This window comes from Anolis sagrei, chromosome 6 (genome assembly GCF_037176765.1).
Source record: "Anolis sagrei isolate rAnoSag1 chromosome 6, rAnoSag1.mat, whole genome shotgun sequence".
Taxonomy (NCBI): Eukaryota; Metazoa; Chordata; class Lepidosauria; order Squamata; family Dactyloidae; genus Anolis; species Anolis sagrei.
The window spans coordinates 4290059-4313881 of record NC_090026.1 but is presented as its reverse complement, the minus strand read 5'-3'; the positions used below and the strand labels follow the sequence as shown (position 1 = coordinate 4313881).

The following is a 23823-nucleotide window of genomic DNA, read 5'->3' as shown; positions in this document are numbered from 1 at the left end:
TCTCTCCTCCACCTCCTTTCTTCCATTCTTCTAAGACTCACCACCCTCCCTCCCTCCTTCCCCCCTCCCTCCCTCCCTCCCTCCTTCCTTCCTTCCTTCCTTCCTTCCTTCCTTCCTTCCTTCCTTCCTTCCTTCCTTCCTTTTCCCCCTTCTATTAATGTCTTTCTTCTTCCTCTTCTCTCCTCCACCTCCTTTCTTCCATTCTTCTAAGTCTCACCACCCTCCCTCCCTCCCTCCCTCCTTCCTTCCTTCCTTCCTTCCTTCTTTTTTCTCTTTACCCCCTTCTATTAATGTCTTTCTTCTTCCTCTTCTCTCCTCCACCTCCTTTCTTCCATTCTTCTAAGTCTCACCACCCTCCCTCCCTCCCTCCCTCCTTCCTTCCTTCCTTCCTTCCTTCTTTTTTCTCTTTACCCCCTTCTATTAATGTCTTTCTTCTTCCTCTTCTCTCCTCCACCTCCTTTCTTCCATTCTTCTAAGTCTCACCACCCTCCCTCCCTCCTTCCCCCCTCCCTCCCTCCCTCCCTTCCTTCCTTCCTTCCTTCCTTCCTTCCTTCCTTCCTTTTCCCCCTTCTATTAATGTCTTTCTTCTTCCTCTTCTCTCCTCCACCTCCTTTCTTCCATTCTTCTAAGTCTCACCACCCTCCCTCCCTCCCTCCCTCCTTCCTTCCTTCCTTCCTTCTTTTTTCTCTTTACCCCTTCTATTAATGTCTTTCTTCTTCCTCTTGTCTCCTCCACCTCCTTTCTTCCCACCCACCCACCCACCTTCCTTCCTTCCTTCCTTCCTTCCTTCCTTCCTTCCTTCCTTTTTCTCTTTCCCTCCCCCTTCTATTAATGACTTCCTTCTTCCTCTTCTCTCCTCCACCTCCATTCCTTCCTTCCATCCTTCTCAGTCTCTCCACCTTCCCTCCCTCCTTCCTCCATCCCTCCCTCTTTCCTTCTCCTTCCTTCTTTCCTTCCTTCCTTCCTTCCTTCCTTCCTCCCTCCCTTCCTCCCTTCCTCCCTTCCCTTCCCTCCTTCCATTAAGCAGTTACTCCCTTTTCTCTCCTCCGCCTCCTTCCTTTCGGTCAATCCTTCTCAGTCCCTACTTCTTTCTTTCCTTCCATCCTTCCCTTCTTCCTTTCTTCCTTCACCCCCTCCCTCCCTTCGTTTCATCCCTTATTTCCTTCCTTCTTTCCTCACTCCTTCCATTAATCTGTTATTTCCTTTCTTTTCTCTCCTCCACTTCCTTTCCTTCCTTCCTCGGTCTCTCCACCTTCCTTCCCTCCCTCCCTCCCACCCCTTCTTTCCTTCCTTACTCTTCCCCCACTTTCTCCTCCTTCTCTCCTCTTCCTCAGTCTCTCCTTCTTCCCTTCCATCATTTCCTTCTTCCCTTGCATTCCTTCTTTCTTTTCTTCCTTCCTTCCTTCCTTCCTTCCTTCCTTCCTTCCTTCCTGCCATCCATCCTCCTCGGTCTCTCCTTCCCTCCTTCCTCTTTCCTCCTTCACTATCTCTTCCTTTCTTCCTCAGTCTCTCTACCCTCCTTCCTTCCCTCCCTTTCACCCCTTCTTTCCTTCCTTCCTTCACTATCTCTTCCTTCTCTCCTCTTCCTCAGTCTCTCCTTCCTCCCTTCCATTCTTTCCTTCTTTCCTTTCATCCCTTCTTTCTTTTCTTCCTTCCTTCCTTCCCTTCCTCCTTCCATTATCTCTTCCTTCCTTCCTTCCTTCCTTCCTTCCTTCCTTCCTTCCTTCTTTCCTTTCTCATCAGTTTCTCCTTCCCTCTTTCCTCCTCCACTACCTCTTATTTTCCTTTCTTTCTCAGTCTCTCTACCCTCCTTCCTTCCCTCCCTTTCACCCCTTCTTTCCTTCCTTCCTTCCTTCCTCTTCCTTCCCCTATTATCTCCTCCTTCTCTCCTCTTCCTCAGTCTCTCCTTCCTTCCTCCCTTTCCTTCTTTCCTTCTTTCCTTTCGTCCCTTCCTTCCCTCCCTCCTTCCCTCCTTTAATTAGTTCCTTCCTTCCTCTTCCCTCCACCACCTCTTTTCTTTTCTTCCTTTCTTCCATCCTCCTCGGTCTCTCCTTCCCTCCTTACTCTTTCCTCCTCCACTATCTCTTCCTTTCCTCCTCTTCCTCACTCTCTCTTTCTCTGACCTCTCCTTTCTCTCTTTTTGTGCCTTGCTCAGGAGGCGGCCTGGACGGTCACTGACGAATGCATCCAACTGATGGGCGGAATGGGCTTCATGAAGGTAAGAAGGCCGAGGAGGAGGAGGAGGAGGAGGAGGGACACACATATCCATTCCCACAGATATTGATACCAAAACTTGGGACTTTTTTTCCGTTTCCCTCAAATTGATGGATTTAGTCATTATTTTAAAGACCTGATTCATTACTCATAACTTATTTTTAGAGTACTTATACTGAGAAGAGATTTTGATTCTTATGATTATGAGTATTATCCAAGACTCAATGCAAAGCTGCATACTCATTAAAATACCCTCCAATTCTGCATCCATGGATTCTGTTGTTGTTGTTGTTGTTGTTGTTGTTGTTACCACCCAGTGTTTCTCTGTTGACAGAGACCCAACTTCACAACACCCACCCAAAAACCGAGACTCAATGCAAAGCTGCATACTCATTGAAATACCCACCAACTCATGGATTCCCGTTGTTGTTGTTGTTGTTGTTGTTGTTGCCGTTGCCACCCAGTGTTTCTCTGTTGACAGAGACCCAACATCACAACATCCACCCAATAACCAAGACTCAATGCAAAGCTCCATACTCATCAAAATATCCACCAATTCATGGATTCCATTGTTGTTGTTGTTGTTGCCACCTAGTGTTTCTCTTTTGACAGAAACCCAACATCACAACATCCACCCAAAAACCAAGACTCAATGCAAAGCTGCATACTCATTGAAATACCCACCAATTCGGGGTCCGTTGTTGTTGTTGTTGTTGCCACCCACTTTTTTGTTGACAGAGACCCAACATCACAACATCCACCCAAAAACCAAGACTCAGTGCAAAGCTGCATACTCATTGAAATACCCACCAACTCATGGATTTTGTTGTTGTTGTTGTGGTTGTTGTTGTTGTTGCCACCCAGTGTTTCCCTGTTGACAGAGACCCAACATCACAACATCCACCCAAAAACCAAGACTCAATGCAAAGCTGCATACTCATTGAAATACCCACCAACTCATGGATTTTGTTGTTGTTGTTGTTGTTGCCACCCAGTGTTTCCCTTTTGACAGAGAACCAACATCACAACATCCACCCAAAAACCAAGACTCAAATCAAAGCTGCATCTCATTGAAATACCCACCAATTCTTAGATTCCATTGTTGTTGTTGTTGTTGTTGTTGTTGTTGTTGTTGTTGTTGTTGCCACCAAGTGTTTCTCTGTTGACAGAGACCCAACATCACAACATCCACCCAAAACCCAAGACTCAATGCAAAGCTGCATACTCATTGAAATACCCACCAACTCATGGATTCCGTTGTTGTTGTTGTTGTTGTTGTTGTTGTTATTGTTGTTGCCACCCAGTGTTTCTCTTTTGACAGAGACCCAACATCACAACATCCACCCAAAAACCGAGACTCAATGCAAAGCTGCATACTCATTAAAATACCCACCAATTCTGCATCCATAGATTCCATTGTTGTTTTGTTGTTATTGTTGTTGTTGTTGCTATTGTTGCCACCCAGTGTTTCTCTTTTGACAGAGACCCAACATCACAACATCCACCCAAAAACCAAGACTCAATGCAAAGCTGCATACTCATTGAAATACCCACCAATTCATGGATTCTGTTGTTGTTGTTGTTGTTGTTGACACCCAGTGTCTCTCTGCTGACAGAGACCCAACATCACAACAACCACCCAAAAACCAAGACTCAATGCAAAGCTATGTACTTATCAAAATACCCACCAATTCATGGATTCCATTATTGTTGTTGTTGTTGTTGTTGTTGTTGCCACCCAGTGTTTCTCTTGTTGTGAACATCACAACATCCCCCCAAAAATGCAGTTTGAAACCTCCCAACCTATAATTCTTTCCTTGGATGTTTCCCACTCGTTCCTTCTATAGGACACTGGCGTGGAGCGCGTCATGCGCGACCTGCGCATCTTCCGCATCTTTGAAGGAACCAATGACATCCTGAGACTCTTCGTGGCCCTGAATGGATTCCAGGTATCTGATTAGCAGATAGAACTATGTTTCTATCTAACAGGCATGGGCCAACTTGGGCCCTCCCTCCAGGTGTTTTGGACTCCAACTCCCAGCATTCCTAACAGCCTCAGGCCCTTTCCTTTTCCCCCTCAGCCGCTTAAGCGGCTGAGGGGGAAAAGGAAGGGGCCTGAGGCTGTTAGGAATGCTGGGAGTTGGAGTCCAAGACATCTGGAGGGAGGGCCCAAGTTGGCCCATGCCTGGTCCAAGATATTGCAACATTTGGCCTTCTTTTCTCCCTCTTTTTGCTCCAGAATGCTGGGAACCAGCTCCGCGGCTTGCAGCGGGCCATGAAGAACCCCATTGGGAACGCCGGGATGCTGGTCAGCGAAGTTGGGAAGCGAGTGCGCAGGTACAGATGGGCTTTAGAGTCCCATATCCATCTTAGGAAGTGTGTTGCATGGAATAGGAAGCAGGCAAGCTTGTTTTCTGATGCGCCAGAGACTGGGACACAATGGAGTTACAGATTTAAATTGCAGGAAAATAGATTCCACTTAAACATTAAGACAGTGAGAGCTGTTCGGCAGTACAATAACATTCCCTGGCAAACAGATGTGGGATGGCCATCTGTGGGGAGGGCTTAGATGATGTTTTCCTGTCTAGCAGAAGGGTGGGGGGCTTTGATTGTGTCTTACCTGCCTGGCAGAAGTGGGTTGGATTGGATGACCCTTGGGGTCTATTCCAAGTCTAGATTCTGCAGTTCTATTATTGTTGTTGTTGTTGTTGTTGTTCTATTATTATTATTATTATAATTATTATTACCCTTGGCGCAGCGGGTTAAACCGCAGAGCTGCTGAACTTGCTCACCGAAAAGTCGGCAGTTCGAATCCGGGGAGTGGGGTGAGCTCCCACTGTTAGCCCCAGCTTTGGTGCGGCGGGTAAAACCGCTGAGCTGCTAAACTTGTTGACCAAAAAGTCAGCGGTTCGAATCCGGGCAGCAGAGTGAGCTCCTGCTGTTAGCCCCAGCTTCTGCCAATCTCACAGTTCGAAAACATGCAAATGTGAGTAGATCAATAGGTTCCGCTTCTGCAGGAAGGTAAGGGCACTCCATGCAGTTATGCTGGCCACATGAACCTGAAGGTGTCTACGGACAACACCAGCTCTTCGGCTAGGAAATGGAGATGAGCACAAGCCCTCAGAGTCGGACGCAACTAGACTTAACATCAGGGGGAAACCTTTACCTTTACTTATTATTATTTGTATTATTATTATTAAACACAGGCTGGATGGTCATCTTTTGGGAGAGCTTTGATTGTACCTTCTTATCTGGCAGAAGGAGGTTGAATTGGGTGGCCCTTGGGGTCTCTTACTAATCTAGGATTTTATAGTTTATTATTATTATTATTATTATTATTATTATTATTAAGCTAGAGGCTAGATGGCCAACTGTCAGGAGGGATCAGTTGGTGTCTTTCTTCTGGCAGAAGGAAGTTGCACTGAATGGCACATAGGGTCTCTTCCAACTCAAGATTTCTATAGTTATTATTGTTGTTGTTGTTCTTATTACAACTCAAGATTTCTATAGTTCTGTTGTTGTTGTTGTTAAGCAGAGGCTAGATGGCCATCTGTTGGAAGAGTTTTGATTGTGTCTTCCTTCTGGCAGAATGGGGTTGGATTGGATGGCCCTTGGAGTCTCTTCTAACTCTATTATTATTATTATTATTATTATTATTATTATTATTATTTTACTGACACAAAAACACAGTATGTCACAGCAAACGAGATCTATATGCTGGATTTCATATCACAAAATCACAAGTCAAACACTTCCCAAGTGTCTAGGACTGTGTGATGAATTTTCTAATAATAATAATAATAATAATAATAATAATAGAATCATAGAATCAAAGAGTTGGAAGAGACCTCATGGGCCATCCAGTCCAACCCCCTGCCAAGAAGCAGGAATATTGCATTCAAATCACCCCTGACAGATGGCCATCCAGCCTCTGTTTAATAATAATAATAATTATTATTATTATTATTATTATTATTATTATTATTATTATTCACGATGGGATGGCCATCTGTCAGGAAGGTTTGGATGGTGTCTTATTTCTGGCAGAAGGAAGTTGTGCTGGATGGCACTTGGGGGTCTCTTCCATCTCTAGCATTCTACGATAGATATATCATAGAACATAGTATGTCTGTTGTATGGCCGGATGGACGTTTGTCAGGAGGGCTCAGATTGTGTCCTCTTGCATGTCGGAAGTGAGTCCCTTCCAACTCGTTTACTTTCGAGATTGGAAGCATTCAAAATGGATTGAATGAACAGCGATAAAGTCAGGATGGCCATCTGTCGGGAGGGCTTTGGTTGTGTCCTCCTGCCTGGCACAAAGGGGGTGGACTGGATGACCTCTGGGGGTCTCATCCAAGTCATAGAACCGTGAAGTTGGAAGGGGCACCCAAAGGCCATCTAGCCCAACCCCCTTCTGCCAGGCAAGAAAAGCACAAGCAGATCCTTCTTGACAGATGGCCATCCAAGCCTTAAATGAAGGAGCTTCCACCAGACTCTGAGGCAGAGAGTTCCACAGTTGAACGGTTCTTATGTTCACATATTCTTCCTAATGTTCAGGTCATTTGAACTCTTTTAGTTATGGCATCCTTTCAAATGTTCAGACAGGGCTCCTCTCCTGTCTCCGTCTCTCAACCTTGTTTCCTTCCTAACCAGGAAAGCCGGCCTGGGAACCGGGATTTCCCTCAAGGCCTTCGTCCACCCGAGCCTGAATTCGAGTGCCGAACAGGTAAGTGTGCGCAGGGGATTCTGCTTCTCTCTCGGAGAGGAAAAACATATTGCACATCTATATATATATATATAAATGCTCTGTGCATAATGAGCACCTTAAAAACAAAAGAACCAATGAACGAAATCACACCAAATTTGGCAACAAAACGTCTCACAACACAAGGAATGACCATCACTCCAAAAATTATGATTTTGTCATTTGGGAGTTGTAGTTGCTGGGCTTTATAGTTGACCTACAACCAAAGAGAATTCTGAACCCCACCAACAATGGAATTGAACCAGACGTGGCACACAGGACTCCCATGACCAACAAAAAACACTGGATGGGATTGGTGGTCCTTGACCTTGAGTTTGGGAGTTGTAGTTCACCTACATCGAGAGAGCACTGTGGACTCAAAACAATGATGGATCTGGACCAAACTTGGCACAAATATTCCATATGCCCAGATATGAAGACAGTTTGAGGAAAATAGACCTTGACCTTTGGGAGTTGTAGTCATTGGGATTCACAGTTCACCTAAGAGCATTCTGAACCCCACGAATGACAGAATTGGGGCAAACTTCCCACACAGAAGCCCCATGACCAACAGGAAATACTTAAGGCCATCCGATCCAACTCCCTTCACCAGGGCAAGAAAACGTAAACAAAGTCCTCCTGATAGAGAGCCATCCAGCCAGAGATATAGAGAAATAAATCTGATTCACACACAGAGAGATATAGTATCATAGATTTGAAAGGGACCCCTAAAGAAGGACAATTATTTAGAAAAGGCAGAGGAACGAGAGACCAGATTGCCAATATCCGCTGGATAATGGAGAAAGGCAGGGAGTTTCAGAAAAACATCTACTTCTGCTTCATTGACTACTCTAAAGCCTTTGACTGTGTGGATCATCATAAATGGTGGCAAGTTCTTGTTGGTCTGGGCATCCCAAGCCCCCTTCCCTCTCTCCTGAGGAATCTGACCAAGGAGCAACAGTCAGAACTGACCACGGAACAGGAGACGGGTTCAAGATTGGGAAAGGCATCCGGCAAGGCTGCATCCTCTCACCCAACCTTTTTAACTTGTATGCAGAACACATCATGCGAGGATGTGCGGGGCTGGATGAATGCAAGGCTGGGGTGAAAATGGCTGGAAGAAACATTAACAACCTCAGATATGCAGATGACACCACTCTGATGGCCGAAAGCGAGGAGGAGCTGAGGAGCCTTCTAATCAAGGTGAAAGAAGAAAGCGCAAAAGCCGGGTTGCAGCTAAACGTCAAAAAAACCAAGATTATGGCAACAAGAATGATTGACAACTGGGAAATAGAGGGAGAAAATGTGGAGGCCGTGACAGACTTTGGATTTCTAGGCGCAAAGATGACTGCAGATGCAGACTGTGGCCAGGAAATCAGAAGACGCTTCCTTCTTGGGAGGAGAGCAAGGACCAATCTCGATAAAATAGTCAAGAGTAGAGACATCAGACTGGCAACCAAGATCCATTGCCTAGTCCAAGCCATGGTCTTCCCTGTAGTCACCTACGGATGTGAGAGCTGGACCTTCGGGAAGGCTGAGCGAAGGAAGAGAGAGGCTTTTGAGCTGTGGTGTTGGAGGAAAGTGCTGAGAGTTTCTTGGACTGCGAGAAGATCCAACCAGTCCATCCTCCAGGAAATAAAGCCCGACTGCTCACTGGAGGGAAGGAGACGAGAGACAAAGTGGAAGTCCTTTGGCCACATCATGAGGAGACAGCAAAGCCTAGAGAAGGGAATGATGCTGGGGAAAGTGGAAGGTAAAAGGAAGAGGGGCCGACCAAGGGCAAGATGGATGGATGGCATCCTTGAAGTGACTGGACTGACCTTGAGGGAGCTGGGGGTGGTAACGGCCGACAGGGAGCTCTGGCGTGGGCTGGTCCATGAGGTCATGAAGAGTCGGAGATGACCGAACGAATGAACAACAACAACATTCCAGAGTAGACAAACCAGACACTCTCCTCATCAACACTGGCAAAGAAACAGCAAGAAATACTGTTTACCTGCAAGCAGAAAGACATGACATAGATTAGAAACCAACACTTTCTCATTACTTTATTTTCCAGATCACCAGACTGGGCCACAGCAACACGTGGCAGTGGACCATTAGTAGTAGTAGTAATAATAATAATAATAATAATAATAATAATAATAATAATAGTAAAAGTCATTTGAATTGCAGAGTGTCCCTCCCTTGTCTTGACCCCAATTTCCAAACTCCATGGAAGCTCCCTTGCTGCGTGTCAGAATGGCTAAATTCCGCAAAGCAATTGGGAGTTGCTTTGCAAGAACAGAGCTTCCAATTCACTGATTCTTTCGCTTTTGTTCCTCGCTGCACTTTGGACTACAACTCCCAGCAGCCTCAGCCAACTCAGCCCAAAGTCAGGAATATACTGCTTTACTCTTTTGAGTCAGTGAAAGCCTTGCAAAAGGAAGATAGAAAGATGTATTGACTGAAAGGGTTTCCACTCTTCCAAGAGTGTGTCCAGTGGCTTATCCTTGTGTGTTTCTATTAATGGCCTTTTATTTTAAAGACAGTCCGTGCCATCGATCTCTTTGCCGGAGTCGTGGAGGAGCAGCTCATTAAATACGGCAAGAAGATCATCGGTAAGTCCGCCTTAAACCATATTGCAGTGGAATCCTGGGAGCTGTAGTTTTCCAAGGCCTTTTTACCCCTTTTCAATGCTGTGGAATCCTGGGAGTTGTAGTTTTCAAGGCCTTTTACCCCTTTTCAATTCTGTGGAATCCTGGGAGTTGTAGTTTTCCAAGGCCTTTTACCCTTTTTCAATGCTGTGGAATCCTGGGAGTTGTAGTTTTCCAAGGCCTTTTACCCCTTTTCAATGCTGTGGAATCCTGGGAGTTGTAGTTTTCCAAGGCCTTTTACCCCTTTTCAATACTGTGGAATCCTGGGAGTTGTCATTTTCCAAGAAATGTTACCCCTTTTCAATGCTGTGGAATCCCGGGAGTTGTAGTTTTCCAAGGTCTTTTACCTTTGGCTCAATGCTGCGGAATCCTGGGAGTTGTAGTTTTCCAAAGGCCTTTTACCCCTTTTCAATTCTGTGGAATCCTGGGACTTGTAGTTTTCCAAGGTCTTTTACTTTTGGCTCAATGCTGCGGAATCCTGGGAGTTGTAGTTTTCCAAGGCCTTTTACCCTTTTTCAATGCTGTGGAATCCTGGGAGTTGTAGTTTTCCAAGGCCTTTTACCCCTTTTCAATGCTGTGGAATCCTGGGAGTTGTAGTTTTCCAATTCCTTTACCCTTCTCTGACAAAGTGAGGCCTCACCCAACTACATCTCCTAGCATTCTATAGCATTGAACTATGGCAATTAAAGCGGTGTCAAAACTGTGCTAATTCTACAGTGTAGATGCACCCTTGAAACTCATTCTTACAATTGCCATAAGTCCAAACTGACAGCAATTAGCATAAAACATCTTTGTTTTGATGTTCAATTCTATTATAATGTTGTTTTTTGCATTTTAAATTGTTTTGAAATGTTTTTAATGTAAGCCACTTTGAGTCTCCTTCATGGAGGGAAAAGGCAGGATATAAATAAACATAATAATAATAATAATAATAATAATAATAATAATAATACATAATATTAATAAACCCAACAACAACAACAACAACAACAAAACAACAACATAATAATAATAATAATAATAATACATGATCATAATAAACATAATAATAATAATAATAATAATAATAATAATAATCCAGGATATAAATCTCGTTTGCTGTGACATACTGTGCTTTTGTGTCAGTAAAATAATGATAAACATAATAATAATAATAATAATAATAATAATAATAGACATTAGGGCTGGGCGGTTTCGTTTCGTTAATTCGTAATTCGTTAAAAATTCGTTATTTTTTTGTTAATGAAGCAATAACGAACCATTCTGGAGCAACTTAAAAACGAAACGAATTTTTAAATTCGTTTCGTAAATGCTTCGTATTTCGTTATGTATTCGTTTCGTTATTGGTTTGAGGTCGTTTCGTTATTATTTCCGCATGTCTGGGGCAAGTTTTATAGTTGTTTTTTGTTTAATTAGTGAAAAAAAATTATAATATCACACCAACAGTCAACAACAGTGGGAGAGGGAAGCTTCAGAAGTTTTTTTAGCGTATTGCGCGATCGCTGCCGCCATTAACGAATCGATTCGTTATTGTTTCGTTATTGTTTTGTAATTTTTTTACCATTTACGAAATTTCGTAAATATCGAACTTTTTTAAAGGAAAATTTCGGAATTCTTTTAAATATCGAAACGCAAAAAACCCCAAAAAACGAATCGATTTTAGAAACAAATTTTTCCGTTGTTACCCAGGCCTAATAGACATGACTTTATTTCTGTTCTTAATTTAAAGCTGTTTTAAATCTCAACTTTTCTATTCTCTTAACTGTTTGCACTCTATTGCAATTTTCTGCCTTTTGGAAACCTGCCTTGAGTCCAAGTGTGTGGGACTGGGAATAAAGAAAACGATGGATAGAAACATGTGCAAGAGTAATATCTATGCCACGCTTTACCTTCATGGCGTAACTACTAATGTTTTTCTACATCTCCTTTTTGTCCTCCGTTCCCAGATGAACAGTTTGTCTTGAAACGCGTCGCTGACAGCGCCATCGATTTGTATGCCATGGTGGTGGTCCTCTCCAGGTATGGCAGCCCTTCCTTCTTAGCCCTCTATTCTAAACAACAACAACAATCTTGGCAAAGCAGGCATGGGCCAACTTCGGCTCTCCCTCCAAGTGTTTTGGACTTCAACTGTAGAAGCTGGAGTCCAAAACCCCTGGAGGGAGGGCCCAAGTTGGCCCATGCCTGCCAATTGTTCAGTTTGGGAATGCAATGTTTTTATTCTGTTTCTTTTTTTCCCGTCAGAGCTTCCCGGTCTCTGGAGCGAGGGCAGCCCACCGCCCAGCATGAGAAGGCGCTGTGCGACACCTGGTGCATTGAGGTGAGCCCGTTGTGCATCTGCCTGGCTTTTAGGGACATGGGGTCTTCAGGCTCAGGTTCAAGGAGAAGTGCCTTGGCAACACTACAGTTAGCTCTGCCATTTGGAATTCTTTCCTTCTTTCCTTGTCAATTCTGGCATTGGGAATACCTCTCCTTCCTTGCTTCCCTTCTCGTTTCCGTCTTTTAAAGTCGGGATATTTTTAAATACATCTCCGTCCACCCATCCATCTGTCCCAGTTGTTGGCCATTTTGAACCAACCATCCTGTTGTTCTTCCTTCCGTCCTTCCTGACAAGTTGGCCATATTGTATACTCCTTCCTTCCTTCTTTTCATCCATCCAGGACAAGTCAAGTCAAGTCAACCATTTAAAATGTTTCTTCCTTCCTTCCTTCCTTCCTTCCTGTTCAAGTCAAGTCAACCATTTCAAATGTTTCTCCTTCCTTCCTTCCTTCCTTCCTTCCTTCCTTCCTTCCTTCCTTCTTTCCTTCCTTCCTTCCTGTTCAAGTCAAGTCAACCATTTCAAATGTTTCTCCTTCCTTCCTTCCTTCCTTCCTTCCTTCCTTCCTTCCTTCCTTCCTGTTCAAGTCAAGTCAACCATTTCAAATGTTTCTCCTTCCTTCCTTCCTTCCTTCCTTCCTGTTCAAGTCAAGTCAAACATTTTGAATGTTTTTCGTTCCTTCCTTTCTTCCTTTCTTCCTTTCTTTCTTCCATTCTTCCTTCTTTCCTTCCTGTTCAAGTCAAGTCAAACATTTTGAATGTTTTTCCTTCTTTCCTTCCTTCCTTCCTTCCTTCCTTTCTTCCTGACAAGATGGCCATATTGTATATTCCATCCATCCATCCAGGACACGTCAAGTCAAACATTTGGAAGGTCCCTCCTTCCCTCCCTCCCTCCCTCCTTCCCTCCCTCCCTCCCTCCCTCCCTCCCTCCCTCCCTCCTTCCTTCCTTCCTTCCTTCCTTCCTTCCTTCCTTCCTTCCTTCTGTCCATCCATCTACCTATCCAGACAAGTTGGCTATTTTGAATACTCCTTCCATTCATCCATCCAGGTCAACTCATGTCAAGTCAAGTTAACCATTTTGAATGTCCTTCCCTCTCCTTCTTTCTTTCCTTTGTTCATTCCTTCCTTCCTAGGCAAGCTGGCCATTTTGAATACTCCTTCCTTCCTTCCTTCCTTCCTTCCTTCCTTCCTTCCTTCCTTCCTTCCTGTTCAAGTCAAGTCAACCATTTCAAATGTTTCTCCTTCCTTCCTTCCTTCCTTCCTTCCTTCCTTCCTTCCTTCCTTCCTTCCTTCCTTCCTGTTCAAGTCAAGTCAAACATTTTGAATGTTTTTCGTTCCTTCCTTTCTTCCTTTCTTCCTTTCTTTCTTCCATTCTTCCTTCTTTCCTTCCTGTTCAAGTCAAGTCAAACATTTTGAATGTTTTTCCTTCTTTCCTTCCTTCCTTCCTTCCTTCCTTCCTTCCTTCCTTCCTTTCTTCCTGACAAGATGGCCATATTGTATATTCCATCCATCCATCCAGGACACGTCAAGTCAAACATTTGGAAGGTCCCTCCTTCCCTCCCTCCCTCCCTCCTTCCCTCCCTCCTTCCCTCCCTCCCTCCCTCCCTCCCTCCCTCCCTCCTTCCTTCCTTCCTTCCTTCCTTCTGTCCATCCATCTACCTATCCAGACAAGTTGGCTATTTTGAATACTCCTTCCATTCATCCATCCAGGTCAACTCATGTCAAGTCAAGTTAACCATTATGAATGTCCTTCCCTCTCCTTCTTTCTTTCCTTTGTTCATTCCTTCCTTCCTAGGCAAGCTGGCCATTTTGAATACTCCTTCCTTCCTTCCTTCCTTCCTTCCTTCCTTCCTTCCTTCCTTCCTTCCTTTCTGACAAAATGGCCATATTATATCCTCTATCCATCCATCCACCCATCCAGGACAAGTCAAGTCAACCATTTTGAAGGTCCCTCCCTCCCTCCTTCCTTCCTTCCTTCCTTCCTTCCATCCATCCATCCATCCATCCATCTACCCATCCAGACAAGTTGGTCATTTTGAATACTCATTCCTTCCTTCCTTCTTTCCATCCATCCATCCAAGTTAAGTCAACTATTCCTTCTCCTTCTTTCCTTCCATCCATCCATCCATTCAGGTCATTTGGAATGTTTTTTCATCCTTCCTTCCTTCCTTCCTTCCTCCCTTCCTTCCTTCCTTCCTTCCTTCCTTCCTTCCTTCCTTCCTTCTTCCCGTTTTGAATACCTCTTCTGTGTCCAGTTATGGGCCCCAAGTTCTAGAAAGAGGAGGAAGACAGCCAAAGGGCTCAAAGGTCTGGAAAAGAAGTCTTAAGTGCAAGCATGGGCCAACTTTGGCCCTCCCTCCAGGTGTTTTGGACTCCAACTCCCACAATTCCTAACAGCCACTAGGCTGTTAGGAATTGTGAGAGTTGGAGTCCAAAACACCTGGAGGGAGGGTCAAAGTTGACCCATGCCTGGGTTAGATAGATGTCTCTCTCTCTCCCCAGAGCACTTGAGTTGAGCAAGGGGTGGGCTAGATGACCTCTGTGGACCCCAAGGGCCGATTGTTCCTTGACCTCTGTCTCTTCCTCCCTCCTTCCCACAGGCCTCCGACCGGGTCACCCGCAACCTGTCCTCCTTGCGCTCGAGCTCCACACGGCAGCTCTTCAAGAACCTCAGGGGCATCTCCAAGGCGGTGGTGGAGAGCGAGGGGATCGTAACCCCCAACCCCCTGGGCATTTGAGGGCCCCCCATCGAACCCCATGCGCTTCTCAGGCCGTCCGCATGCGCACATCGCCCTCCGTCAGATATCAACAGCCATCCAATGGGAAGGAGTCGCTCACCGCCTCCAAAAAGGGAGACGACAAATACCTCTTTGAGATAGAAATGCCTTAATGCGCCCCTTAAGCACGGGGAACCTATGCAGACACATTAGAAGCCATAGTTGCCCTGAGCTCAATGGAACGGAAGCCTTACGCACACTTTTCCTTTTGGGTTTGGCTCCTTTTTTGTAGACATTGAGCTCTCGGTTTGTCGTCTCCCATCCTCTTCTCCCACAATTATAATAATAATAATAAATTTGGGGAAATTGGATCCCGAAACCCACCCGATTGTTTTGTTTTCACGTCCCAATAATCCATGAATTTGGCTATAAAAATCCAAAGAGTGTCTCGTTTTCAGGTTTTTTTCCCAATCCATGTTGTTGTCATCTCCTTACGATTATTAAATACCTTTCACTAATAGTTTGGAAGTGAAGCTGGGTGCTGTGATTGTTTCCAAACGTGGCAATTGCAAGAGGCCGAGGATGGATAGGAAATACAGAAAAGAGGGTGCATTGCAAGGCAGGTTGCTACACATCAGAGTGCATCCACACTGCAGAATTAATCCAGTTTCATACTACTTTTAACTAGGCTGACCCCATGATATGGAAATCCAGGGCTTTGGAGTTGGCAAAGAAAACAAAACTCACCAAACTCCTCTGGGACTTCCGGATTCAGACAGACAGAGTTTTGGAGCAAGACTCCTGACCTCACGATTGTGTTAAAAAACAAAGTATGGATTGTTGATGTTGCAATCCCGGGTGACAGCAGGATTGAAGAGAAACAACTAGAAAAGCTGACACGATATGATGATTTAAAGATCGAACTGCAAAGATTGGCACAAGCCAGTCAAGGCGGTCCCAGTGGTGATCGGCACAATGGGTGCAGTGCCTAAAGACCTTGGCTTGCACTTAAAAACAATTAGGGCTCACAAAATCACCACCTGTCAGCTGCAAAAGGCCACCTTTCTCAGATCTTTGAGAGTTCTTGGAGAACGGGAGAAGTTCCAGCAGATTGGAGGAGGGTCAATGTGGTCCCAATCTTCAAGAAGGGAAAAAAGGACGACCCAAACAACTACCGTCCGGTCAGCCTCACGTCGATACCGGGCAAGATTCTGGAAAAGATTGTTAAGGAAGTGGTCTGCAAACACTTAGAAACAAAAGCAGTCATCGCTAATAGTCAACATGGATTTATCAAAAACAAGTCATGTCAGACTAATCTGATCTCTTTCTTCGATAGAGCTACAAGCTGGGTAGATGCAGGGAATGCCGTGGATGTAGCGTACCTGGATTTCAGTAATGACCTTCTGGCAAGGAAACTAGTCCAATGTGGGCTAGGCAGAACTACGGTGAGGTGGATCTGGAATTGCTTAAGTGGACGAACACAGAGAGTGCTCACTAATGCTTCCTCTTCATCTTGGAAAGAAGTGACAAGTGGAGTGCCGCAGGGTTCCGTCCTGGGCCCGGTCCTGTTCAACATCTTTATTAATGACTTAGATGAAGGGCTAGAAGGCAGGATCATCAAGTTTGCAGACGACACCAAATTGGGAGGGATAGCCAAGACTCCAGAGGACAGGAGCAGGATTCAAAACGATCTTGACAGATTAGAGAGATGGGCCAAAACTAACAAAATGAAGTTCAACAGTGACAAATGCAAGATACTCCACTTTGGCAGAAAAAATGAGATGCAAAGATACAGAATGGGTGACGCCTGGCTCGAGAGCAGTACGTGTGAAAAAGATCTTGGAGTCCTCGTGGACAACAAGTTAAACATGAGCCAACAATGTGATGTGGCGGCAAAAAAAGCCAATGGGATTTTGGCCTGCATCAATAGGAGCCTAGTGTCTAGATCTAAGGAAGTAATGCTCCCCATGCTCTATTCCGCCTTGGTTAGACCACATCTGGAATATTGTGTCCAATTCTGGGCACCACAATTCAAGAGAGATATTGACAAGCTGGAATGTGTCCAGAGGAGGGCGACTCAAATGATCAAGGGTCTGGAGAACAAGCCCTATGAGGAGCGGCTTAGAGAACTGGGCATGTTTAGCCTGAAGAAGAGAAGGCTGAGAGGAGATATGATAGACATGTATAAATATGTGAGAGGAAGCCACAGGGAGGAGGAGGGAGCAAGCTTGTTTTCTGCTTCCCTGGAGACTAGGACGCAATGGGACAATGGCTTCAAACTACAAGAGAGGAGATTCCATCTGAACATTAGGAAGAACTTCCTGACTGTGAGAGCCGTTCAGCAGTGGAACTCTCTGCCCCGGAGTGTGGTGGAGGCTCCTTCTTTGGAAGCTTTTAAGCAGAGGCTGGATGGCCATTTGTCAGGGGTGATTTGAATGCAATATTCCTGCTTCTTGGCAGAATGGGGTTGGACTGGATGGCCCAGGAGGTCTCTTCCAACTCTTTGATTCTAGGATTCTATGATCTGCACACATTATTTGCCGATGCATCACACAGTCCTAGATACTTGGAAAGTGTCTGACATGTGATCTAATACAAAAACCAGCATAGGAATGTTGTTGTGTTTCAAATAATAATAATATAAGCCTTCCTTTAATAATAATAATAATCATCATCATCATCTAAGCTTGCTTTTTGAAGATACCTAAAATGTCTAACAACAACAACAACAACATTGCAATGCCAGGTGACTGCGAAATTGATGAAAAACAACTGGAAAAACTTACACGATATGAGGATTTAAAGAATTGCAAAGACTCTGGCACAAGCCAATCAAGGGGGTCCCAGTGGTGATCGGCACACTAGGTACATTGCCTAAAGACCTTGGCTTGCACTTAAAACCAATTGGTGCTGACAAATTTACCATCTGTCGGTTGCAAAAGGCCACCTGACTCGGATCTGCACACATTATTTGCCAATACACACCGTCCTAGACACTTGGGAAGGGTCCGACGTGTGATCCAATACAACAGCCAGCAGAGTGACCTTTGCTGTGTAATTTTTTTTGTCATGTCAGGAGCAAGTCGTTTCTGGTGTGAGAGAATTGGCCGTCTGCAAGGACGTTGCCCAGGGGACACCTGGATGATTTGATGTTTTATCATCCTTGTGGGAGGCTTCTCTCATGTCCCCGCGTGAGGAGCTGGAGCTGATAGAGGGAGCTCATCCGCCTCTCCCTGGATTCAAACCTGCGACCTGTCGGTCTTCAGTCCTGCCAGCACAGGGGTGTAACCCACTGCGCCACCGGGGGCTCTGGCTGCTGTGTAATAATCTTGTGTTTCAAATAATAATAATAATTATTATTATTATTGTTATTATTTATTTATTTATCGTGTCATCAGCAACCATACCATTGTATTACAATTCTAACAGAACAAAACAAACACACAGATTAAAAAGGGAAAAGGGAAAAAAAAAACACGGATTTTGCAAACTTGGTAGTTGGTTAAATGTCCTTTGACCAGTATCTGGCCACTGGTATTGACGAAAAAAGGTCCTCCATTGTGCATGTGGCAGGGCTCAGGTTGCATTGCAGCAGGTGGTCAGTGGTTTGTTCTCTGCACTCGCATGTTGTGGACTCCACTTTGTGGCCCCATTTCTTAAGATTGGCTCTGCATCTCGTGGTGCCAGAGCGCAGTCTGTTCAGCGCCTTCCAAGTCGCCCAGTCTTCTGTGTGCCCAGGAAGGAGTTTCTCATCTGGTATCATCCACGGATTGAGGTGCTGGGTTTGGGCCTGCCACTTTTGGACTCTCGCTTGCTGAGGTGTTCCAGCGAGTGTCTCTGTAGATCTAAGAAAACTATGTCTTGATTTAAGTCATTGACATGCTGGCTGATACTCAAACAGGGGATGAGCTGGAGATGTCTCTGCCTTGGTCCTTTCACTATTGGCTGCTGCTTCCCAGCGAATGTCAGGAGGTGCAATACTGGCTAGACAGTGTAATTTCTCCAGTGGTGTAGGGCGCAGACATCCTGTGATAATGTGGCATGTCTCATTAAGAGCCACATCCACTGTTTTAGCGTGGTGAGATGTGTTCCACACTGGGCATGCATACTCAGCAGCAGAGTACCATAGCGCAAGGGCAGATGTCTTCACTGTGTCTGGTTGTGATCCCCAGGTTGTGCCAGTCAGCTTTCGTATGATGTTGTTTCTAGCGCCCACTTTTTGCTTGATGTTCAGGCAGTGCTTCTTGTAGGTCAGAGCACGGTCCAAAGTGACTCCCAGGAATTTGGGTGTGCTGCAATGCTCCAGTGGGATTCCTTCCCAGGTAATCCTCAGAGCTCGGGATGCTTGTCTGTTCTTAAGGTAATAATAATATTATAATAATAACAACAACAACAACAATAATGCAAGTGAAACAAACGGTAGAAGAAGAGGAACACGCACTGGAAGATTATGTGAAAGGCAATCAAGAACCAACATTGAGGGAAGTCAATAGCAGAAAACTGCTCAAAGTGCAAAAGACAAAGAGTGAATACTGTAAAAACACAACCCAGAGCAGAAGAGAAAACTGGCGAAAGAAGAAGGCTCTCCATGGACAGTTCCTGGGAAAAATTGAGAGTCAAATTGACAAAGAAAAAACATGGCTGTGGCTCACAAATGGGACTTTGAAAAAGGAGACGAAGGAGGGCCTGATTCTGGCAGCCCAAGAACAAGCCATTCGAAGCAAGGCCATCAAAGCCAGAATTGAAAAGTCGATGACAGATCCCAAGTGTAGACTCTGCAAGGAAGCAGCTGAAACAATAGATCCCATCCTCAGCTGCTGCAAGAAGATCGCGGACAGACTACAAGCAGAGGCACAACACCGATGTTCAGATGATCCATTGGAACTTGTGCCACAAACACCATCTACCTGAGACAAAGAACTGGTGGGATCACAAGCCGGAAAGAGTTACAGAGAATGAACACGCCAAACTCCTCTGGGACTTCCAGATTCAGACTGACAGAGTTGTGGACCACAAGACTCCTGACTTCACAATTGTGTTAAAAACCAAAGTATGGATTGTCGATGTCGCAATCCCAGGTGAGAGCAGGATTGAAGAGAAACAACTGGAAAAGCTGACATGATATGAGGAATTAAAGATGGAACTGCAAAGACTCTGGCACAAGCCAGTCAAGGTGGTCCCAGTGGTGGTTGGCACACTGGGTGCAGTGCCTAAAGACCTTGGCCTGCACTTAAACACAATCGGCTCTGACAAGATTACCATCTGCCAGCTGCAAAAGGCCATCTTACTGGGATCTACATGCATTATTCGCCGATACAGCCAGCAGAGTGATCTTGTTTGCTGTGCACTCATCTTGTGTGTTGTTGTTGTTCATTCGTTCAGTCGTCTCCGACTCTTCGTGACCTCATGGAACAGCCCACGCCAGAGCTCCCTGTCGGCCGTCACCACCCCCAGCTTCTTCAAGGTCAGTCCAGTCATTTCAAGGATGCCATCCATCCATCTTGTGTACCTAATAATAATAATAATAATAATAATAATAATAATAAGCCTGCCTTTTGAACATGCCACAAATGCCGTTACAAAACAGGGCAGGCTTTGGCAGGAACTGATTTTCAGAAACCTCACGTCCAACTTTCTGAACCGGAAAACAGCTGTGTGAGAGTAACTTCGGAGGGGTCAAGAGAGAAGAACTACACATCCCAGGATGCCTCGGAGCGGAGGAAGACGGGTCAGAGGTTGCAATCTGCTGGGCAAATCTCTTAAGCTGGCAGATGTTTGGGAAGGGAGATTAGGAGATTAAGGTTGTACATGTACAAACCGCCTGCGAGATGCCCGTGAACAGACAAGGTAAGGCCGAGGCCGGGTTCGCCTTTTGTGGATTATTATTATTTGTCCCCCTCTTTGGCAAATGGGGGGGGGGATATATTCAGAATATATTTGGGGTTTGGGGTGCAATTTTCCCTTAGGGACATTATGGCATGCTGTGATGTGGTACCAATATGGATAGGGAGAAACTATCCCAGGGGAGTACCCGACCAATAGCAAACAACGTGGATCAATTACTTGAGATATCAATTCCTTGCTCTCTTGTGTGCAGTTGATTGGGACATTGATTGATCATGTTATCCATACAGCAGAATAATAATAGAGTTTTTTGGGCTACATGGACATGTTCTAGAGGCATTCTCTCCTGACGTTTCGCCTGCATCTAGGGCAAGCATCCTCAGAGGTATTGAGGTCTGTTGGAACTAGGAAAAGGGGTTTATATATCTGTGGAATGACCAGGGTGGGACAAAGGACTCTTGTCTGCTGGAGCTAGGTGTGAATGTTTCAACTGATCACCTTGATTAGCATTTGATGGCTTGACAGTGCCTGGAGCAAACTTTTGCTGAGAGGTGATTAGATGTCCTTGTTGGGTTGTTGTATGTTTTTTCCGGGCTATATGGCCATGCTCTAGAGGCATTCTCTCCTGACGTTTCGCCTGCATCTATGGCAAGCATCCTCAGAGGGAGTGAGGTCTGTTGGAACTAGAAACGAGGTTTATATATCTGTGGAATGACTAGGGTGGGACAAAGGACTCTTGTCTGTTGGAGCTAGGTGTGAATGTTTCAACTGACTACCTTGATTAGCATTTGATGGCCTGGCTGTTGTTTGGTGTGGCTTGTTGGTGCATCAAGGTGGTCAGTTGAAACATTCACACCTAGCTCCAGCAGACAAGAGTCCTTTGTCCCACCCTGGTCATTCCACAGATATATAAACCCCTTTTCCTACTTCCAACAGACCTCACTACCTCTGAGGATGCTTGCCATAAATGCAGGGGAAATGTCAGGAGAGAATGCCTCTAGAACATGGCTATATAGCCCAAAAAAACCTACAACAACCCAATGATTCCTGCCATGAAAGCCTTTGACAATACAATAATAGTATAAATCTTGGATTGTTAAACCATTGATCCCTCAACCCAAACATTTCCCAAAGTCCATAGGGTAGGACTCCAATTCCCATCATCCCCATCAAATTTGGATTGAAAGACATTAGGAAGGACTTCCTGACTGTGAGAGCTGTTCAGCAGTGGAACTCTCTGCCCTAGAGTGTGGTGGACGCTCCTTCTTTGGAGGCTTTCATACAGAGGCTGGATGGCCATCTGTCGGGGGTGCTTTGAATGCAATTTTCCTGCTTCTTGGCAAAATGGGGTTGGACTGGATGGCCCATGAGGTCTCTTCCAACTCTAGGATTCTATGACTGAACGAGATGTATATCATCAATCATCCAACTTAGTTTGCTATGTTTTCTTTGGACTCGAAACTAAATTGCAAAAAAAAAGTTATGATTTATGCCTTATGACAGTGTTTCTTAACCTGGGGGTCGGGACACCTGAGGGGGTCGTGAGGGGGTGTCAAAGGGGTCGCCAAAGACCATCAGAAAACAGAGTATTTTCTGGTGGTCATTGGGATTCTGTGTGGGAAGTTTGACCCAATTCTATTGTTGGTCAGGTTCAGAATGCTCTTTGATTGTAGGTGAACTATAAATCCCAGCAACTACAACTCCCAAATGCCAAGGTCTATTTCCCCCAAACTCCACGAGTGTTCACATTTGGGCATATTGAGTAGCTGTGCCAAATTTGGTCCAGATCCATCATTGTTTGAGTCCACAGCACTCTCTGGATGTAGGTGAACTACAACTCCAAAACCCAAGGTCAATGCCCACCAAAACCTTCCAGTCTTTTCTCTTGGTCGTAGGAGTTCTGTGTGCCAAGGCTGGTTCAATTCCATCATTGGTGGAGTTCAGAATGCTCTTAGATTGTAGGTGAACTATAAATCCCAGTAACTACAACTCCTAAATGGCGAGGTCTATTTTCCCCAAACTCGACCAGTGTTCATATTGAATATTTGTGCCAAATTTGGTCCAGATCCATCATTGTTTGAGTCCACAGCATTCTCTGGATGTAGGTGAACTACAACTCCAAAACTCAAAGTCAATGCCCACCAAACCCTTCCAGTCTTTTCTCTTGGTCATGGGAGTTCTGTGTGCCAAGGCTGGTTCAATTCCATCATTGGTGGAGTTCAGAATGCTTTTTTATTGTCGGTGAACTATAGATCCCAGCAACTACAACTCACAAACAACAAAATCAATTCCCCCCAACTCCACCAGCATTCAAATTTGGGTGTATTGGGTATATGTGCCAAATTTGGTCCAGTGAATGAAAATACATCCCGCAGATCAGATATTTACATTACAATTCATAACAGTAGAAAAAAGACTGTTAGGAGGTAGCAACGAAAATAATGTGATGGTTGGGGGTCACCACAAATGAGGAACCGTATTAAGGGGTCGTGGCATTAGGAAGGTTGAGAACCACTGCTTTAAAGTTATTGATAATTTATTGCTAACACTTCCACTCTATAATTTCATGAATCCATTCCCCAATGTAGCTACTTCTCTAACTTTTGGTCACATTCCTATCCAAGACTTGGACAGCCATGGCTCCCAAAGGGACCCATTTAAGGTGGAATCAGGTGTCAAACAATGGAACCATGCGATTTGTAAGCAATGGAACCATGGGATTTGTAGTTTGGTGAGGTACCAGAGGAGCTTGGACCATTTCAATGGGCTTTATGTTCCTTTTGCAGCCTTACAATATCAGTCAATGGCTTTTTTTCCTTCTCGGTTGACGAAGGCATCCTTTTGCCGTGTTCTGCTGTGCAGCCATGTGCCACCCGCCCTATATTTGTAGATCAGTCTGTTCTGCTCTAAATGCAGAGCCGTGTTCCGTATTTACGGCATCTTCTTGCACTGAATTCAGGGATTCGTTCAGATGAAACCGTAGAAAGCTCCCCATTGATTGCTGTTCGCCCAGGGGCGGCTCGTCCATTATGCGAAGTAAGCGGTCGCAAAACACTTTTTTTTTGCCAGGGGTGCAGAGGAGCCTCTGTAAATGCCCCTCGACCGCCAGGGATAGCCAATACTCCAGAGGACAGGAGCAGAATTCAAAACGATCTTGACAGATTAGAGAGATGGGCCAAAACTAACAAAATGAAGTTCAACAGTGACAAATGCAAGATACTCCACTTTGGCAGAAAAAATGAAATGCAAAGAGACAGAATGGGGGACGATGAGGCCTGGCTCGAGAGCAGTACGTGTGAAAAAGATCTTGGAGTCCTCGTGGACAACAAGTTAAACATGAGCCAACAATGTGATG

At 45.0% G+C, this 23823-nt stretch overlaps 2 protein-coding genes across 6 annotated transcripts in view; both read left to right on the top strand.

Annotated features, from left to right (window-relative positions):
• The window catches only part of ACADVL (acyl-CoA dehydrogenase very long chain), a 53873-nt gene extending 38866 nt beyond the window's left edge, over positions 1–15007 (top strand). For both annotated transcript variants that reach the window (XM_060779885.2, XM_060779884.2), the window contains exons 13-20: positions 2156–2218; positions 4062–4163; positions 4454–4551; positions 6868–6940; positions 9486–9558; positions 11541–11613; positions 11836–11911; positions 14508–15007. In XM_060779885.2, coding sequence (XP_060635868.2) covers positions 2156–2218; positions 4062–4163; positions 4454–4551; positions 6868–6940; positions 9486–9558; positions 11541–11613; positions 11836–11911; positions 14508–14645 — 696 coding nt within the window. In that variant the 3' untranslated portion in view covers positions 14646–15007. The remainder of the gene's footprint in view (positions 1–2155; positions 2219–4061; positions 4164–4453; positions 4552–6867; positions 6941–9485; positions 9559–11540; positions 11614–11835; positions 11912–14507) is intronic.
• Positions 15008–20398: 5391 nt separating this feature from the next.
• The window catches only part of DLG4 (discs large MAGUK scaffold protein 4), a 236365-nt gene continuing 232940 nt past the window's right edge, over positions 20399–23823 (top strand). For all 4 annotated transcript variants that reach the window (XM_067469691.1, XM_067469690.1, XM_067469689.1 and 1 more), the window contains exon 1: positions 20399–20471. In XM_067469691.1, the coding sequence (XP_067325792.1) occupies positions 20453–20471 (19 nt within the window). In that variant the 5' untranslated portion in view covers positions 20399–20452. The remainder of the gene's footprint in view (positions 20472–23823) is intronic.